This window comes from Pelophylax lessonae (genome assembly GCF_965119305.1).
Source record: "Pelophylax lessonae genome assembly, chromosome: 6".
Taxonomy (NCBI): Eukaryota; Metazoa; Chordata; class Amphibia; order Anura; family Ranidae; genus Pelophylax; species Pelophylax lessonae.
Window position 1 is genome coordinate 169,685,436 of NC_138773.1, and position 19,550 is coordinate 169,704,985.

The following is a 19,550-nucleotide window of genomic DNA, read 5'->3' on the forward strand; positions in this document are numbered from 1 at the left end:
GCAGTTTAAACATTTTTTTATTGAGGTTGTACCTAGTACCCAATAAGTCTCCTGTATTGGTGCTATCCGATTTGTTGGAAGATGTTTTTCAGACTAATTAAACAGACATGTTTTGATCACCTGTGTATTGCATATATTAAAGGGGAAATGGTAAGGAGACATCTCCAGCACAAAGTTATCGCTATGCGAAATATTGTGGTTTGACAAGCTTTAACAATCCTATGAAAATGGGTAGTTATCTGCTGCTACTAAGCGCTTAGGATTGTTATTCAGACCGGTGATGATGATCCGATAAGTGGCCAGGTAAAAATTTAATCAGGACATAATATAATTTAGTTTGCCAGTGCATTTGAGACCATGTAAGTGAGACGAAGCCAGAGTAACGAGTCGGAGACAAACAAGTACAGGTCAAAAAAAGTTCAATAAATATGCCCTTTATGGCAATCACTGAAATGTTTGCTTGGTACATAGGATTACAACATAATATTTTCATGTTTTGCCAGAGCCTAATACTTTTGTTTTTACTTTTTTGCAGGTATTCTTTGTTTGCCGTAGTTAATCACCAGGGAACCTTGGAAAGTGGGCATTATACAAGCTTCATCAGACAACACAAAGACCAGTGGTTCAAGTGTGATGATGCCATTATTACCAAGGCTAGCATTAAAGATGTACTAGATAGTGAAGGGTAAGTTGGAAGTTATCGAAATGATTCTGTAGCAACATAAATGGTGTGTTTTTTTATATATATATATATATATATATATATATATATATAACCACTATGCTTTATCAAGTCATTAGAATTGTTCTCCAGAAACCTAATGCAAGCTTTTTTTTTTTTTTCTTACAATATCTAGAGTGCAATTTGTGTCCATGTCTTATTAAGTGTGGTTTATTAATATTACAGTGAACGTGCGCTTTGCACATGCATTGCAAATGGAAATATTCATTATGGCTTTCAAGTGTCGATTTCCTGGTCCCCCACTGTATTCAGTGGTTTCCTTCCTCTGGCCACTACAGGACAAAAAAGTAAAGTAATGCCCCGTACACACGTGCAGATCGTCGGCTGAACGATCGGCCGTCTTTTGTCCCCGGACTGTCGTGTCTGTTGAAAAGTGCAAAAGACTGCACAAGAATTTTGTCCGCCGACTGCAGAAGTGATGTCATGTGATGGTTAACTTTCCCTGTGTTTTTTCTTTTCTGAGCATGCCCAGTCTTGCAAATCTGCTGTCTGTCGGCCGAATTCTGTATTCTGACTCGCGAACAATCGGGCGCTCTGGTGTCGGCATACAAAAATTTTAATGCTTGCTCGACAGATTCTGTTCGGCCGAAAGTGCGCTGTCGGCTGTCGGAAGCATCATACTAACAAGCCTACAATCGGCCGATCGGTCGTCGGCCGAAGCTTTGCACTTGTGTACGGGCCTTTAGGGTCCTTGTTTGAATCCGGAGTGCAGCAGGGGACTAGGAATCAAACGCTACAGAAGTGTTTGATTCTGCAGATTATTTAGCCAGCAGTTGCTTTTCATTACTGCAGAGATTAGCAAAGCAGGCAGTGTAAGAGGTGAGTTTTTAAGATTGTTCTTTGCAGGAAATTTACAGTTGGGTCCATATATATATTTAAATAAACACAAGGACTGAGATAATACAATTGCACAAAAGGACCAAATATTATCGCAATCACCCCGTGCTTGTGGAGAGAAACACAATATATCAAAAAAATTACATAAAACACATTGGTAGCTGCTGCCTAATATAACAAATAAATAAAATGTGAACAATCCCTTCAGAAGTCCATGAGAAAAAAGAAGAAAAGTCCAACACATAAGCAGCTCTGAAAAGAGTATCACCCCTTAATACATAGGTGAACCATGAGCACTCTGTTGGTAAGAAGGTCAGAGGGAGTGTAGATACAGTATATACTTCCACCACACCAAGTGACCCCCCCAGGGTAATGCTCACTCACCAAAATTAAACGTTATGAGAGCCTTGATAATTCGCAATATCATCAACTGGATCCAGAATGCCAAATCCAGATTCCTTGGACATCAAGATCTCTCCAATCAGGATGGCAAGGGATGCACCAGTTCTATATACCAAATAATCATTGAAGAGTAATGGAAAATAACAGAGGGCTCATAGGGCAGTATTTCAACACAGGTTTTTATTAAACATACCCCCAAATCCCCCACTCTATGCACTCACATATTATGCAAAAAAAACAGGCACTCAAAGTCCAAATACCAGTAACAGTGATGCTGCACGGAAGCTCGCCGTTCCTCTCCTGCTTGTCAGCGTCGGGAGCGAGTGAAGACAAATCTGCATCAGCTGTTCAGTGTCGGAGTGGCCGCGTGCTCACGCCCTGACATGTTTCATCATCACACTGACTTCTACGGAGGGCGTGAGCACGCGGCACCGCTACCTCCCTTTATCTCCCTCCTCTCCGGACATTTAACTCTTTCAGCCGGCCGCTCGCACATGATCGTCAGTCAGCTAGCAGAGCAGAAACCATCCGGATCATAGGAGATCACAGATAGTCAAAATGCAATCTCTGAATGTGTCATTACATAGCTGCAGCCACAGCCATATATATCTCGTGTAATTTTGAGTTGTCGGCTTACCCATACCGTAATAGGGGAGAAAATTATATTACAAGGATGCTGACAATAGCTACACAATATAACTAAATGACCATCCTATTACTGAAAGGGTCATATTAGTCAATTTACAACAATACAATCTGGTATTCCGCACTGATATATTAATCTGAATCAAATATAAATGCTACCTGCACAATCATCAGATTGACACATTCAAAGATGCATATTACATTTACAGCAGCACATATGAGTATCATGAATACACGATAAATGTATTAAAATTACATAGCATATAACAGACCTATATGTGTGCATACAAAAATTATATATAGATATTTAGATATATAGATAGAAATATAGATATTAGCCACTATCCAGTCCTTTCGCACATCTGTAGTTTCACCCCCTGGTAGCAGACCCAGAAGAGCTAACCCCTAAGGAGGGCCCTTCTCAGGAGAGTTTACTTTCCAAGACTGAGTCAAGTGCCTTTCTGCCTTTTTCACAGGGACTCTCCCCCCCCCCCCCCCCCGCTCAAGCTAGGGAGGAGGATGACTTAGGAAAGGCATAAAATCAGGCAAAATCTGAGCACAGCTCTGGGGAAGAGGTTGATCTGGATCTAGCTACTGAGGCAGAGGAGACCAAGTTAAACAGACATCTGTTTGATCTAGAGGACTTGGAAGGACTCCTTCAAGCTATCTATGCCACTGAAGAGATCCCAGAACCTCCCAAGGAGACCTCCGCACAGGATAAGGATGTATAGGGGGTTAGTTAAAAACCACTCCAAAGTATTTCCTGTATACCAGTCCTTGAAGGATTTAATGCAAGAGTGGGATGTTCCCGAAAAGAGTTTGGTCAGACCAATAGTGTGGAAAAGATTCCCCTTTTGGGGAGGTGATGGAAAAATTCCTTAAGTCCTAAACTTGACACCTCCCTGTCCCAGGTGATTAAAAGACCTGACTTCTCCGAGGATACAGGGAGCATCATAGATGTAATTGACCGGAAGTCAGAGTCCCTGTTAGAACATGGGACACCAATTTATATCCACTATGGCTAAATCGCTGGCTGCAACCTGCGTTGCCAGGATAGAAAGTAGGGATGCACCGAAATTTCGGCCACCAAAATTATCGGCCGAAAATGAGCCTATCTCATTTCGGCCGATAATGGGTTAACATTGCCGAAAATAATGGCCGCCGTGGAGAAGGAGGAGGGTGCAGCGCAGCGCAGGGCAGGCTTTAAAAGTCCCACCTCTGGCCGGCCGTCCGCCTCTCAATGACGTCCCTACTACTCTGTGCATTAGTGAATGGACATACCAGGCGGGAGGGCGGGGCGAGGGGCCGCTATAGATATTACTATGTGATCCTTCCCTGTGCATCCCTGTAAGCCTGTCAGTGTCAACTATGTGTGAATGAGAACAGAACTGACCTAACACCGGGCGGGGGGGGCGGGGCGAGCGGCCGCTATAGATATTACTATGTGATCCATCCCTGTGCATCCCTGTAAGCCTGTCAACTATGTGTGAATGAGAACAGAACAGAACTGACCTGACACCGGGCGGGGGGAGCGGCCGCTATTAGCTTTAACTATGTGAGCGTTTCACTTCCCTGTCAGGCATGTATCTCCGCTGACAAGGAAGTGAAACGCTCACATAGTTACAGCTAATAGCGGCCGCTCCCCCCGCCCGGTGTCAGGTCAGTTCTGTTCTGTTCTCATTCACACACAGTTGACAGGCTTACAGGGATGCACAGGGATGGATCACATAGTAATATCTATAGCGGCCGCTCGCCCCGCCCCCCCCCCGCCCGGTGTTAGGTCAGTTCTGTTCTCATTCACACATAGTTGACACTGACAGGCTGACAGGGATGCACAGGGAAGGATCACATAGTAATATCTATAGCGGCCGCTCGCCCCGCCCTCCCGCCTGGTATGTCCATTCACTAATGCACAGAGTAGTAGGGACGTCATTGAGAGGCGGTGTCCCCGGCCAGAGGCGGGACTTTTGAATGAAGGACACCCGAGGAGGGGTAGCTGAGGTGGGGGGGGGGGGGGAGAGAGCTGAGGCAGCTTACCAATGATACTTGTATTATGAAGCATGAGGGGTTAATGTATTGTCACTGCTGGTCACTCATCTATTAGTGACTGACCAGTGGCAGGTAATTAACCCCTTTGTGCTGCATTAGTGCAACCAGTATCAGTGCAACCAGTGTTAATTAACGCTGATACTGGTTGCACTAATGCAGCACAAAGGGGTTAATTACCTGCCACTGGTCAGTCACTAATAGATGAGTGACCAGCAGTGACAATACATTAACCCCTCATGCTTCATAATACAAATACCATTGGTAATTAAATTAACCTCTTGCCAACCCGTCACAGTACATATACTGTGACAGGGTGGCAGCGACAGGTGTACGCCTGCCTGTTTTTGGTGTATGCCCCTGTTCTATCCATTTTAAATTTTTGGGGGGGAAAAAGTCATTTTCGGTTTCGGTTTTCGGCCAAGGGCATCCTGCAGTTTCGGTTTCGGTCCAAAATTTTCATTTCGGTGCATCCCTAATAGAAAGACCCACTAAGCACCTTTCACAGGGAAGTAAGTCTCAGGAAGTTCTAGATTCTTTCAGTTATGAGGAAAGCTGTTGCCTACCTGGCTGCTGCAGTCGAGTCGGTTAAAGCCTCAGCTAAAACCGGTGCCCTTATTAATTCAACTAGGAGGGCCATTTGGGTTAAAGCATGGGAAGGCAATTTTACTTCAAAGGTAAAATTGTGTGGTCTTCCTTTTGAAGGGTCCTTGCTGTTTGGCCCAGGTCTGGATAAAGTTGTGTCCAGATCCTCTAAGAAAGGGAAGGAATTTCCTATCAAACCCAGGAGGGAACGATATAGGAAATTTTTTCTTTTCGTGGCCACCTCGGGGAAAAATCAAGAAAAAAACAAAAATAACCCAATAGGAAGTGGAGTTTTCGTAGAGGTAGGCAAACAAGTAATTTGGAAAAAGAGAGAAAGGAGGCGCAAACACCTAGTGCATTACCCGTGGTCACTGTTTTCAAAATTTTAATAAAATGCCAAATGCATACTCACAGACATGAAGATGATAAAATCATGTTACAAGAATCCACCATGTGTGAACTGGAACAAGTCCTTCAATCAGGACCGCTAACACGTTTTCGGGGGTCAAGCCCCCTTCCTCAGAGCTGGTCTTACCAGAAGCAGATCAAGAATATATATATATATAACCGCTTTAATTGCATCAGTTCAGCCCCCCTCCCTCCTCCTCCGCCCAGAGGGAGTGGGCGGGACCATCCAGTGCCTCTAAAAATGACCCTCTCCGCCTTAGATGAATGTTAACCCTTTGCACATGCATAGGATCATATAATGCAAACCAGGAAATCCACACCCTGAGGTATATGTGCCAAAAAAAAAAAAAAAACACAACGACATCAAACTGTTATGTATGATGGAACTATTATTATTATCATAGCAAGATGTATGTGCTCTAGGTGCAATGAACCCTAGTTTGTGGGCAGATAGGTTCAATGTGTTTTAGTGGATTAGATGTATTTAGAACATACCCCGCTGAGATCTCCTTGATGCTGACATGATCCTCTGTATTCCAGCGGCCTCGGTATTGGCATGATTGTGGCCCCTCATGTGAAAATGCACACACTGCTGCTGTCTGAGCAGCGCTTTTCCTGCAGTGTGTGTTACTTGTTGCTACCGGGTCCCGGAACGCCCGCCATCCACTCTGCGCTCCGGGACCCGTATCACATCGCTTCCGGTACTGTGATGCAACGTAGGGCCCGCCTCTGTCGGTTGCCATGGGGGCCTGTAAACAGCCTCCGCTCGTTCGCCGGCATTCCATACCGCCACCTAGCGGCTGTGGGAATGCACTGCGCCCCGAAAGTAATAGCACATATGGCTGTATTAAGTCCAACATATATACACCTACAACCTTTACAACCGACAGAGGCGGGCCCCACGTTGCATCACAGTCCCGGAAGCGATGTGATACGGGTCCCGGAGCGCAGAGTGGATGGCGGGCGTTCCGAGACCCGGTAGCAACAAGTAACACACACTGCAGGAAAAGCGCTGCTGAAACAGCAGCAGTGTGTGCATTTTCACGAGGGGCCACAATCATGCCAATACCGAGGCCGCTGGAATACAGAGGAACTTGTCAGCATCAAGGAGATCTCAGCGGGGTATGTTCTAAATACATCTAATCCACTAAAACACATTGAACCTATCTATCTGCCCACAAACTAGGGCTCATTGCACCTAGAGCAAATACATCTTGCTATGATAATAATAATAATAGTTCCATCATACATAAGTTTGATGTCGTTGTTTTTTTTTTTTTTTTTGGCACATATACCTCAGGGTGTTGATTTCCTGGTTTGCATTATATGATCCTATGCATGCGCAAAGGGTTAACATTCATCTAAGGCGGAGAGGGTCATTTTTAGAGGCACTGGATGGTCCCGCCCACTCCCTCTGGGCGGAGGAGGAGGGAGGGGGGCTGAACTGATGCAATTAAAGCTTTTATATATATTCTTGATCTGCTTCTGGTAAGACCAGCTCTGAGGAAGGGGGCTTGACCCCCAAAACGTGTTAGCGGTCCTGATTGAAGGACTTGTTCCAGTTCACACATGGTGGATTCTTGTAACATGATTTTATCATCTTCATGTCTGTGAGTATGCATTTGGCACGGGTAATGCACTAGGTGTTTGCGCCTCCTTTCTCTCTTTTTCTATGTACCCATGTTGGAGTTCCCTGCCTGAGGAGAGCAGCACGCCAGTCTTCCCCTTCGGAGTGAGCACTAGGCTGAATTTTGTACTTTAAACAAGTAATTTGCTTTTCCCCTCTCCAGGTTCATGCACCAAAGATACAAAGTGACGCTAGAGTCAAAATGGGGGGCAGTCTGTCTCATTTCTTTTCCCAGTGGGAGGAAATCTCAGTCAGTCCATACATTTCTCAACTCGAAAAGGCTACCACCTATAACTCTCATCCAAACACCAACAAAAAATTGCGTTAATACATCCTCCCAAGGTGTATATTAAAAAGAGAGCCCTATTCAAAGGGAAAATTGGTGGAACAAGTGGTAGTGCCGGTGCAAGACAGTCAGCGTTACCCAGGCTTTTAACTCCCATGTGTTGTGGTACCCAAACCCTCAGGGGAAATACCATCTTATCATTAACCTCGGAAACTTAAACCAATTCCTAGAGTACAAAAAGTTTTCCATGGAAGAAGGTATCTGCAGTACGCAAAAATCTATTTAAAGATTGGTTTGACTACTCAGGGATGCCTACTTGCATGTTCTAATTCATCTGGAACACCAGGCTTTCCTGAGATTTGCAGTAGCAACCCAGAATTAAGTCTCTCATTGGCAGTTCAGGGCACTCCCCTTTGGTCTATCAGCCAGTCCGAGGCTTTTCAGAAAAGATACTGGCAGAGGCGGTAGCCTATCTTCATCTCCAGGGAATAGCTTTAATTCCTTACCTGGAAGATCTACTGATCTTCGGCCCTTCAGAAATCCAGGTGAGATCAGACATCCAGAAGTTAAGTCCTGTAGACGCTATGCTGGTTGGTCAGCATGGAAAAGTCATCCCTGGTGCCAGCTCAGGTTCAGAGCTATTTAGGTTACGGGATAGACTCACGGGTACAAAAACCTTTCCTTCCAAGGGAAAATGTGAAGAAAGTATTCTCGTCTGTAAAACAGCTGATGAGCCCTCTCGTGCTCAAGGAGAGAGATCCTGAGAGTTCTGGGGCTCATGTCAGCCAGCAGTAGTTTGGGCACAGCTACACTCGAGACCTTAATTTTTTCCACCTTAAGACTCCACCAAAAAAGTCGAGTCTCTGGACGAAAGTTTAATCCTCACCCCCTCAGGTAAAATCTTCCCTAAAATAGTGATCAGTACCAAGCAATCTGGAGAAGGGCAGGCCCTGGGGTCAGTGGGGTCCTCTGAAAGTCACCACAGATGCAAGCACCTGCGTTGGGGGGCCCACTTAGAGAAAGCCAAAGCCCAGGGCACCTGGAACAAGGAGTACCCAGACTTATTCCAATTTCAGAGAACTCGGAGCAGTGGGCGAAGCTCTAAAGGCCTTCAAGAGTTCCATTTCAGGCAAGGAGATTCAGGTCTGCCCCGACAACGCTACGGCAGTAGTTTTACCTGAATCACCAAGGATGTACCAGGTCCAGACCCCTCTTAGATCTAGCCAACGAGATCTTGGGCTGGGCCGGGGGAAGGTTGATCTTTGTCGGCAAAGCAATTGGGAAGTAGATTCCTCAGCTGTCAACCAATAAAACGGGGAATGGGAGTTGAATCCAAAGGTGTTTCAGACGCTAGTCCAGAAATTTGGCTGCCCAGAAATAGTTCTATTTGCCAGCTTCAAGAACAAGAATGCAAGGAGATTCTTCTCCCTCTCATGGGAAAGGGAGTCGGATGCTCTGACCCAGATCTGGGAATTTTAGTTAGCTTATGCTTTTCCCCCTCTAACTCTATTCCCTCGTGTCATACAGAAACTCGTTCCTCTGGCCTCCACCTCCTCCTGATTGCACCATGGTGGCCAAGGAGGGCGTGGTTTGTGACCTTGAAGGCGCTATCGGTGGCACCTCCTTGGAAGCTTACAAACCTTCCAGACCTATTCTCTCAGGGTCCAGTATTGCACCCCAGGCCAGAGTTCTTCCAGCTCATGGCCTGGTTAGTGAGCGCCAGATCCTTAGAATAAAGGGCTGCTCAGAAAGAGTGATAGACCCACTCCTCCTGAGCAGGAAAGCAGTAACGAGGAAGGATATACTCTAAGGTTTAGAAAACATTTTGAACTTGGTGTAGGCAGAAGCAGATTTCTTCCACCTCTGTCCCTGTAATCTTAGATTTCCTACAAGATGGGGTAGAGAAGGTTGTGGCGATCAACACTCTTCGGGTACAAATAGCAGTTCGCCCAGTTTTTTTATAGACACGAGACTAACGAAAGAACATTTCGTTTTAAAAATTTTTGACAGCTAGGGATAGCGCTACCCCAGTCACAAGAGATGGGTTCCCACCTTGGGACCTGACTAGGGTTCTAGAGGTATATCTAGAAACCCTTTTTAACCTATTGAAGAGGTTTCCTTTACGTTTTTGACCCTAAAACTAGCCTTCCTATTACAACTATTACAACAGCTTAGAAGGGTAGGGGACTTACAAGGTCTTTCTATAAAAAAAAAAAAATGTTTTTGATCCTCCCAGATAGGATTATCCTCAGGCAAGATCCTCTATATCTGCCCAAAGTAGCATCATCCTTTCATAGGACACAAGCGATAACCTTACTATACTTTTTGTGATATTGAGAAGAATGAGGAATAATATCATTAAAATAAATTTAATTCTTTAGATGTGAGGAGATGCCTCCTCACTTATTTAGAGGACCAAGGAGTTTTGGGGGTCTAATCATCTTTTGATCCTCTACTCTGGACCAAGGAAGGGACTTTAAGCATCTAAGCCTTCAGTCTCTAGGTGGATCAGACAAGCCATTACCGTGTCATACGAGATTTCCGGTATTTCTGCACCAGTAAAACTGAAAGCACACTCAATCAGAGCCCTGGCAACCTCCTGGGCTGAGAAAGCGGGAGCCTCCTGTGAACAGATTCGCAGTGCAGCCACCCGGTCCAGCCAAGACACCTTCCTGAATCACTACCGAGTTGAGGTGCTGTCTCAGCAAAACCTAGCCTTCAGCCGAAAGGTGCTGCAGGCGGTGGTCCCAACCTAAGGTAGGCCTGCGATTACTTGATTATCCTCTCGGGTGTTGCTGTTCTGGAAGGTGAGAGGAGAAAACAGACAGTTAGACTTACTGGTAACAGTGTTTCTATGAACCTTCCAGGACGGCAGGCCTACTTCCTGCCCAGTTAAGGGGGGAGGAAAGAATGTAAGTAATAGGTGGTGAGAACCTAAATACATTTTTACCCCTTGTGGATCGGTTAGGAGAATTACTCTTTTTCAACTGAGAGACAAGGGGCAGGGTTGGGCCTTTTAAGCAGCTGTGATCTGATTGTGTTTCCTGTAAGGTGGAGCCTCTCCTCTCTCAGGTGTTGCTGTCCTGGAAGGTTTGTAGAAACACCGTTACCCACAAGTCTAACCGTCGGTTTTTACAGGCATTTTACAAACTTTGGGCAATCGTTTTTGCAAATGTATTAAGGTTTGTGTTTTTTATTTTCCTGGGCCGGGCAAGGGAGGAGAGCAGTTCTAGAGAAGATGAGTTCTTCAGGTGTGCAAAAAGTTTGAATGGAGATTGAGCTGATGGAGACATGGTTTTGCCTCTAAAATGGTTCCTGATTCGCTACTAGCACCCAGGCTTTTGATGGCTTCATCTGACCGTTCTTCCTAGGTTCTTACTGTGGCTCTCTGGATCTTATCACTGGCATCTATTGCCTCTCCACGATCCCAGTGGCTCCAGTCGGGACTATTACCATTGCTGATGACTTTACCATTGTTTTTATACTTTTTATATTAAAAAAAACATGCTGCACTGTTGGCGTTCTCCCTCTCGCCATCCCTTACTAAAAAAGAAAAACCTCCCTCCCTCACATCTTCGTTCTATTTCCATCATAGTTTTCGTCATTGAAAATATGCCTCTGACGAAAATTATGACAAATCTTTTAGTCAACAAAATAGGACATTGCTTTACACTTTTACATGGCTTTAATCACTTGAGCTCCTGAGGTTTTGCCTCCTTTATGTCCAGACCATTTTTTACTATTCAGCACTGCGCTACTTTAACTGCCCATTGCATGGGCATACTATATGGTACACAATTTAAATGTATGTCTTTTTTTTTTTTTTTTTTTTTTGGTCGCCATTAGGTTTTGATCACCATTGGGTTTTTATTTTTAATATAGAAATAGAAAGACCAACATTTTTGAAAAATTAAACTCCTATTTTCTACCCCTATTTTATATGTATTTGTTAAAAAAAATTTCCAATAAGTGTATTTTAATTGTTTTTTGCAAAAGCTATAGCATCTACAAACTATGGTGTGTGTATGTATGTGTATATATATATATATATATATATATATATATATATATAGGAATTTACACTATAGACGCTATACTGTAAAACCAGTGATCAGAGACATAAAGTGGGACTGTAATAGGGTGGCGGGCAATCTGGCGCTAACCAACACTATCTGGGAGGTCAGTAACTGACACTCATGTCGCCAGTGCCCCAAATAGTGATCATTGATCATACTGTACAATGACACTGGCTGGGAAGGGGTCAACCTCTAAGGGCAATCAAGGGGTTAACTGTGTGCTTAGCAATGTGTGCTGTTTTTACGAACAAATCTGGTCCTTTGCTGGGAGAAGAAACAGCCAGATCGCTGATGTGTACAGTGCCCTGTGTGTAAACACAGGATTCAGTGCTGTGATTGACTAAAGCCGATCAGCAGGACCTGCTGACAAAGTCCTGCTGTAGTCAGTGAACGCGTGGATTAGCAGATTATCACATGTACCTCTAACCCAGAATAGGCTTGATGACATGCATGTTTGTCATCCAGCCTGTCCATGCCACCCGCTATAGTAAATAGTAAATGTACAGTGGGTGGGAGGGAAGTAGTTAATGATGAATGTAGGGGCTCTTATTTAATTGAACATTGGTTTGTGTAAAGTTTGTTTTAACACATTTTTTTCTTTGTTTCAGGTATTTGCTTTTTTATCACAAGCAGTTTCTGGAGTATGAGTAACTCTTTCGGCGTTTGTCGGAAATGTGAATAAACATATTAAAAAATCAAGACTTCTCCAATGACACACAGACCTACCTGAAAATTTCAGACTAAGCTTGCGTTCAACCGACGCAATGCTGGTGTCACATCTGCTCGTACTGGCTCTTGAACTGGTGGATATGCTGTTAAGTCTCAGCAAATGCAGCAGGAGCTCTGAACAGGAAAAGGGGCAGAGGGATATTTAAAATCTGGTACTAAACATCTCTCATTGTGCTTCTGGGATTATGTATGGGAAGGCTGGGTTGGGGAGGGGGGAGAAACATCTCCAGATACCATCACAACAACATCCTCTCCATTTGGTGCTTGAGTTGCATCTGACCAAACACATGGCAGTTATCAAGGAAAGCCAAGCCCGTAACTTGATGCACATTAGATTGATTCAGAATGACAGCAGGTTGGTATCTGAAAATCAATCCTGAAAAGACAAGTATTTTGCAAGTATCTCTATTTGTGATTTTAGTTATGAAATAAATAACAGTATGAAACTACCAAGTTATCTGTCTTTGTCAGCCAGAATTATGAAATCCTGGAATGTGGATGCAGTTACTGGGGACTTCTGTGTTTCCTTTTTGTATGTTCTTATCTGGACTGCTCCTGAAATCTCAGGTGTTTATTTTTTCCATGGATGTTTTACTTTGTTCTTGAACTGTAGTTTATTTTGTCTTTTTTTTTTCATAAAATTTATTTCAGTAATGCAGTCACAAGTAAAAAAAAAAAAAAAAAAAAAAGAAAGAAAACAAGTTAACCTGTTTTTACTTGACTTATATTTGGTCTGTATGCACTTTAATGAAATTGTTGAGATGGAAAATTCAATTTATCCTATTTCATGCACAGTACAGTATTGGCTCACCAGTATCATCAACTTTGAATATCTGTAGGATTTGCCAGCATGACTGTGTTGTATAACTGCATGCAGCACTTTAGCATTTCAAGTCCATTGTCTTTCATTTGCAGTACAAATGTCAGCTACTATTATTGTAAGGGAAACTATTACATGAAATAGGAGCTGTGCCTTTATTATATTTATTTATATATTCTTTATTACAGACATTTTATAGCACCCATATTCATAGCAACAACCTCAGTCTAGTTGCGACTGTCATGTTAACCCTTGCTTTCACTAGATTGTGTCAGTTGTTTCGACCGAGTAAGTGAAGATGGAACTCCGTACTTGTTCAAGGTCAATGACTCAAATCTATAGCATAAGAACCAGACAACTAGAATTTTCTAAAACCTCAACAATTGTATTTATCTCATGTCTAATTCAGTTAAAACACCCATGCAGTATTAGTTATGTCTTACATTTCTAACTAATTGTGTCCAGCCAAAACGTACTGGTTTTGGATAGTGGGTAAGGATTAAACCCCTGTTTTTTTTTTTTTTTATTACTGCGATTGAAGGCTCTCATTGAGAGACATCTATTCACTAACTGTTGCAGTGACAACATTTTCACCAGACAGGACGTGAGGGAAAATCTGAAACCAAGACAGCGATGGTAATAATAAATCCAATAGTTCTAACTTCCTATCTGCCTGTAATGCTGTTGGAAATATTCCTTTACTTCCTGTTTGTCACCAGGACAGCAAGTAAAAGGACATCTCTCAATAGTGTCCCAATGGCAGTGAAGCTGAGGTTCTATCCTTTCCATCTCTATCCAAAAAAAAGTCTTGGCTGGATACATACTTTAATATTTATAGAAGTTGGAGTACAAGGGTTTCTTTGTAACCCCAAATTTCAAATTGACAAAACAGTGTATGACATTAAGCAAACATTCACTGCAGGTATACAATTACTGTACTTATAAATGCACCAGGCAGATACACCTGCTGTGAATGTTACATTCACTTCTTTATAAATGTATCCCTAAGATTCACAATGTCCTTAGAGCAGTACTGTTACTGCATAGGATATACGTTAATGCCTAATAGTAATCACACAGTATGGGAGGATAACAAACGGGTGAAAGTTTTTTACAGAAAGTATGTTCCGGAGATTTTAAGCATGTTTTAAATGTCTTTTGATTCCTAAAGTAAAAGGTGTTTTTGTTGTGAATTTAACTCTTCATAGTGATCTCAGACTGGAACAGAGGATGATAACTTTGTGGCTGCTGGTCCTAAAGGACAAATGTACCTTTTTTGATGCACGTTTTTCCTTTAATACAGCTACTCCATTAGGTGCAGCCCACCTGACCTGATGCATCCATTTTATCCTAAATTCAGCAATCTTTACGATGTGACCCTGCCAAACACTGCACTGCCTTTCTTCAGGAAACATCCTTGCCATGTCCTTCCCTTCAGCCTTCGTGCAGTGGCCCTATTCATTCCTATGGGGACTGATGGCAACATCCAGTAGTCTTGCAGGATGCAGATCAACCGAGAAATGAATGAGGACACAGGGTAAAGAGGACCTTGCAGGGACAATCTTTAAAGCATAGCTGTACCCCCCCCCCCCCCCCCAAGCAGGGCCACACTCTTAAGACCATTTGGATTGAGTGTGAGCAGGAGTTTAAAGGGTAACTCCACTTTATTCCTGGCAGCCGAATGGAGCCAACAGCTTAGTGAAGTGAGGAAAGTATGTGCAGCTGTAGAGGGGAGCATTAAGAAACTGTCATGGAGGTAGGAAACCTATATGTTGTGGGTATAAGATGCAAGCACCTAGGCAGACTGCAATGCCCTGCTGTTTTAAGCTAAATGCCTATATCAGACACTTTAGAGAACCTATTGCATTGTTCACGTGAGTTGTTTTTTTTTTTTGTTTTTTTTTGTTTTGTTTTTAAACCAAAGAAAGCTTTTGTTAATCCACTTTGTCCTTGAGAGGTAAGATGTTACCAAAAGGAATCTTCCTATGTTGTCTATATATGTCAGAAGACTAGTGAATGTTTACAGATTCTTGTTTCTTCCAGATCTGTAATGGAATGTAACATACTGTACAAAAACAGCAAAATCATAAATGCATGTTGCGGTATAAAATTTGACTAGATGTAAAAGGTCTAAATGTGAAAGGGTGATGCATTTATATTTGTGAAATTAAAAATTACAAGGCATTTCCTTTGGGCTCTAAACCTTTTCATAGCAAGTAAGCAGTAGATGTGAGGTTACAAAGCAGCCAATCATTGATGAAGAGAAAATGCAACCTAATTTGAAGAAAATCATGCTGCAGAAACTTACATTCTGGTTTTAAGATAATTTTAGCTAATTTATTGGCAGTATGTCTACATAAAAAAAATCTGTTTTATTTAAGATAAATAAGTGGTTGTCAGTCTGAGCTAAAGAGCGCCTCAAATGTGGCCCCTGACATCACCAAAGAGATGCACATAATGTTCAGTATATGCAGTGCTTGAGAGACCTGACAAACTGCAGACCAAAAACAGGAGAAAGGGTCAGACAGTGTGGACATGCTACATTTTTGCTGCAGAAGACAATACATATCTGGGATTATATTGCATGAGGCTAGTAGAGGTCAATGCTATTGCCCTAATCAATGTTCCCACTGCTGAGGTCAAAGGGTCACAGGTTGGGCACTGGGGAGGTAGATTTTTAGAAAAGGTAAGTTTTGTTTATAGATTTTTATAATCATGTTGCACAGCCTGTGCAAACTTGTAGACTCTTCTTGAATCCACTCTTCTTAATTGTACAGGACAAAGGCTGTGTGTTTATTGAACCTGGGATAATAGCTGGCACATTTTTGGTAATTAGGCACCAGTAAGCTATTTGAATCCTCAGTTTATTGTTTGCTAGTGTTCTAAACTTAACCACCTTTTTTAGAGATGCAATCAACAGGGTTCGTACGGTCATGAAAATCCTGGAAAAGTCATGGGAATTTGACATGACACTTTCCAGGACTGGAATAGTTATGGAAAATGAGTAAAACCCACTAAGTTTTGGAAAAGTCATGGAATTTTGTGCTCCTATTTTATTTAGAAAATGTATTGTACTGTATTCTGTGGACTATTTTCTCTGTTTCGTGTTTAGGCGGATTAATCAGCCGCAGCGCACCACACAGCTGAAGCCTGATCACTGGTCTCTTCAATATGAATAGACCGTGACAGGCTGGGAACTCTGCGGCGGATTGATCCGCTGAAACTGAGAAGTGCACTTACTGTCCCGCTCTCAGGGACGTACCAGCAGGGCGGGGGAGGCGCGCGCACTGGGGGGTGTCAGCCGGGCCACTGGGATCGCCACACTGGGTGGGGATGTCAGCCGGGTCACTCGGATCGCTGCACTGGGGGGTGTCAGGCCGGTGTCTGAAGTGCCGCCTGCATCGCTGCACTGGGGGGTGTCTGAAGGGCCGCCCGCATCGCTACACTGGGGGGTGTCTGAAGGGTCGCCCGCATCGCTGCACTGGGGGGTGTCTGAAGGGCCGCCAGCATCGCTGCACTGGGTGGTGTCTGAAGGGCTGCCCGCATCGCTGCACTGGGGGGTGTCTGAAGGGTCGCCCGCATCGCTGCACTGGGGGGTGTCTGAAGGGCCGCCCGCATCGCTGCACTGGGGGGTGTCTGAAGGGCCGCCCGCATCGCTGCACTGGGGGGGATGTCAGGCCGGTGTCAGCCGGGCTGCCCGCATCGCCGCACTGATGGGTTTCAGGCCGGTGTCCGCATCTCAGTGTGAAGAACTTCCCATAAGGCAGCTGCAGCGGCAGGAAGAAGGTCAGTGCCTGAGGAGTCTCGTTTTGTGTGCTGGATGGGAGGGGGATGGGATGGGGCAGCTGCATATAGATGAATTGAACTTTCCATATTTATTCCTCATGTGGCTGAATACTTGTTACTCCTCCTCTCAGAAGCTGCACTAGGAATATGGAAAGTTCAATTCATCTATATGCAGCTGCCCCATCCCCCTCCTATACAACTTCCTTTGCTGGCCCCCCCCTGTGCTCTTTAGCCTCCTCAGTGCTCTTTAGCCCCCCCCCCCCCCGGTGCTCTTCAGCTCCCCACAGTGCTTTTCATCTCCCCCCCCCATGCTCTCTGGCTCCCCCAGTGCTCTCCACCCCCTGTGCTCCCTGGCTCCCACCTCAGTTATTTCCAGTTCCCCCCCAGACAGTGCTCTCCAGTTCCCCCCCCTCTCCCTGTGCTCTCCATCCCCCTGGTTTTCCCTGCTTCCACCCCCCTGCACCTTCCAACCCCCCTGCAATGCTTTCCAAACCCCCCCTTAATTCTCTCCAGCCCCCCCTCCGTGCCATTCAGCTCCTCCAGTGCTCTCTGCTTCCCCTGTGCTCTCCGGCCTCCCTAGTGCTCTTCTATCTTCTATCATGTCCGCAGTTCTTGACCATCTCTTGTATCATGTCCGCAGTTCTTGACCATCTCTTGCATCATGTCCGCAGTTCTTGACCATCTCTTGCATCATGTCCGCACTCTCTGACCATCTCTTGCATCATGTCCGCACTCTCTGACCATCTCTTGTATCATGTCCGCACTCTCTGACCATCTCTTGTATCATGTCCGCACTCTCTGACCATCTCTTGTATCATGTCCGCACTCTCTGACCATCTCTTGTATCATGTCCGCACTCTCTGACCATCTCTTGTATCATGTCCGCACTCTCTGACCATCTCTTGTATCATGTCCGCACTCTCTGACCATCTCTTGTATCACGTCCGCACTCTCTGACCATCTCTTGTATCACGTCCGCAGTCTCTGACCATCTCTTGTATCACGTCCGCAGTCTCTGACCATCTCTTGTATCACGTCCGCAGTCTCTGACCATCTCTTGTATCAAGTCTGCAGTCTCTGACCATCTCTTGTATCACGTCTGCAGTCTCTGACCATCTCTTGTATCACGTCTGCAGCCTTTGACCACCTCCTGTATCATTTCCACAGCCCCACACTTTTTTTCCCAGTACTTGACCCCTGAGTATAGACAAGAGTAAGTGCCACATTTGTGCATCTGTGCCATCCATACCAGTCCACCTGCACCTCCATCATGACTGTGGCTTGGGCCTAAAGAGTAAGCGCTGCATTTTGTGCATCTGACTGTGCCATCCATACCAGTCCGGGAGCACCTCCATCATGACTGCCTAAACTGAAGCTTTTTCCCCATGTATACTACAAAGATTGTCATTTATTTTAGTAAAAATATGCTGGGTGTGACATGGATTTTCTTCTTATTTAACATGTATACATTTCATGAAACTTTAGGTCATGAATATTTACTTGAAGTCATGAAAAAGTCATGGAAAAGTCATGGAATTTTATTGGTAAAAATGTGTATGAACCCTGAATCAACTGTTCTCTGTAAAATCTTGGGGTGTCAGACTTGGATCCAACGCTGTAGGGGCAGCCTGTATTGTTGCTTCAGGCACTGCATCCTGCATGGGTGCTCACTTAAGCACTTTGTTCAATGCGTGCAGTTAGCCTCAGGGTGCTACAAAGGTCTAGAGCCATCATCTATTTCTTTGGAGCCCAGATCTTGAAGACTTCTACGTTGATATGCCTACTTTGACGGTTAAAGCCTGGACCCTGTATTAAAACCAGCCATGTGTGCAAGTAAGACTGGGTCATCCTGTATCTTTGACCGTTACTCTTAAAAAAAAAAAAAATGGATTGTTTGGAATGTGTTCACAGTATAAACTTTTTAGACTTGATGCTAAAATTCAGCCACTCCGAGCTTAGTTACTTGTGGATGACTAACTGTTAAATCACGCCACAGGTCGCACACTTAATGGCTGCTTCAGCCTAGAGTCATAATATACTCAGTCGCTTCTGCTTGCTCTTTTGCCACAAGGACTTTGCTACACGACAGTCTGCACCTGGATTGCTGCATATTCCGTCTCAGACATGTTTGTTTACCTTATTTCTCTCTTTCATTGACGGATGCAGCTCCTTATAACTCTTGACCAATGGGTTGTGCCGCCCCCTACAGGAGTAGAACACTAGGCAGGAAAAAGCTTTACCACGCTTACGCCGTCCCTGCAGGCATACATGCACACACTCTGCTATAAGCTTCAGTTTGTTTCTGCCTAGTTTAGGAGTAGGAGTGTAGTGAGGCGCTACTACCCTTGCTATGTGCTAATTGATAAATGATTTTAGGAGTAACCTAAGGATAAAAATCAATATTCAATATTAAAAGTGAAATAGTGCCTTTTCAAGTGCCATCAAATATTTTTGTGTACACTGTATTCGGAGGTGAAGCACTCTTATTCTTATTGAACACAAATATAAAGGGTATTAAACCAAGAATATTATAATATTATTGCAATTGTGCAATTCCAAGT

General features: G+C 44.1%; 1 protein-coding gene and 1 long non-coding RNA gene across 5 annotated transcripts in view; both read left to right on the forward strand.

Annotated features, from left to right (window-relative positions):
• The window catches only part of LOC309558327 (ubiquitin carboxyl-terminal hydrolase 22-A), a 247,512-nt gene extending 234,680 nt beyond the window's left edge, over positions 1–12,832 (forward strand). For all 4 annotated transcript variants that reach the window (XM_082261386.1, XM_082261387.1, XM_082261388.1 and 1 more), the window contains exons 14-15: positions 536–685; positions 12,263–12,832. In XM_082261386.1, coding sequence (XP_082117512.1) covers positions 536–685; positions 12,263–12,305 — 193 coding nt within the window. In that variant the 3' untranslated portion in view covers positions 12,306–12,832. The remainder of the gene's footprint in view (positions 1–535; positions 686–12,262) is intronic.
• LOC309558193 overlaps positions 1–19,550 on the forward strand; it is a 1,089,490-nt gene that overhangs the window by 725,607 nt on the left and 344,333 nt on the right. The gene's annotated exons all lie outside the window — the stretch shown is intronic.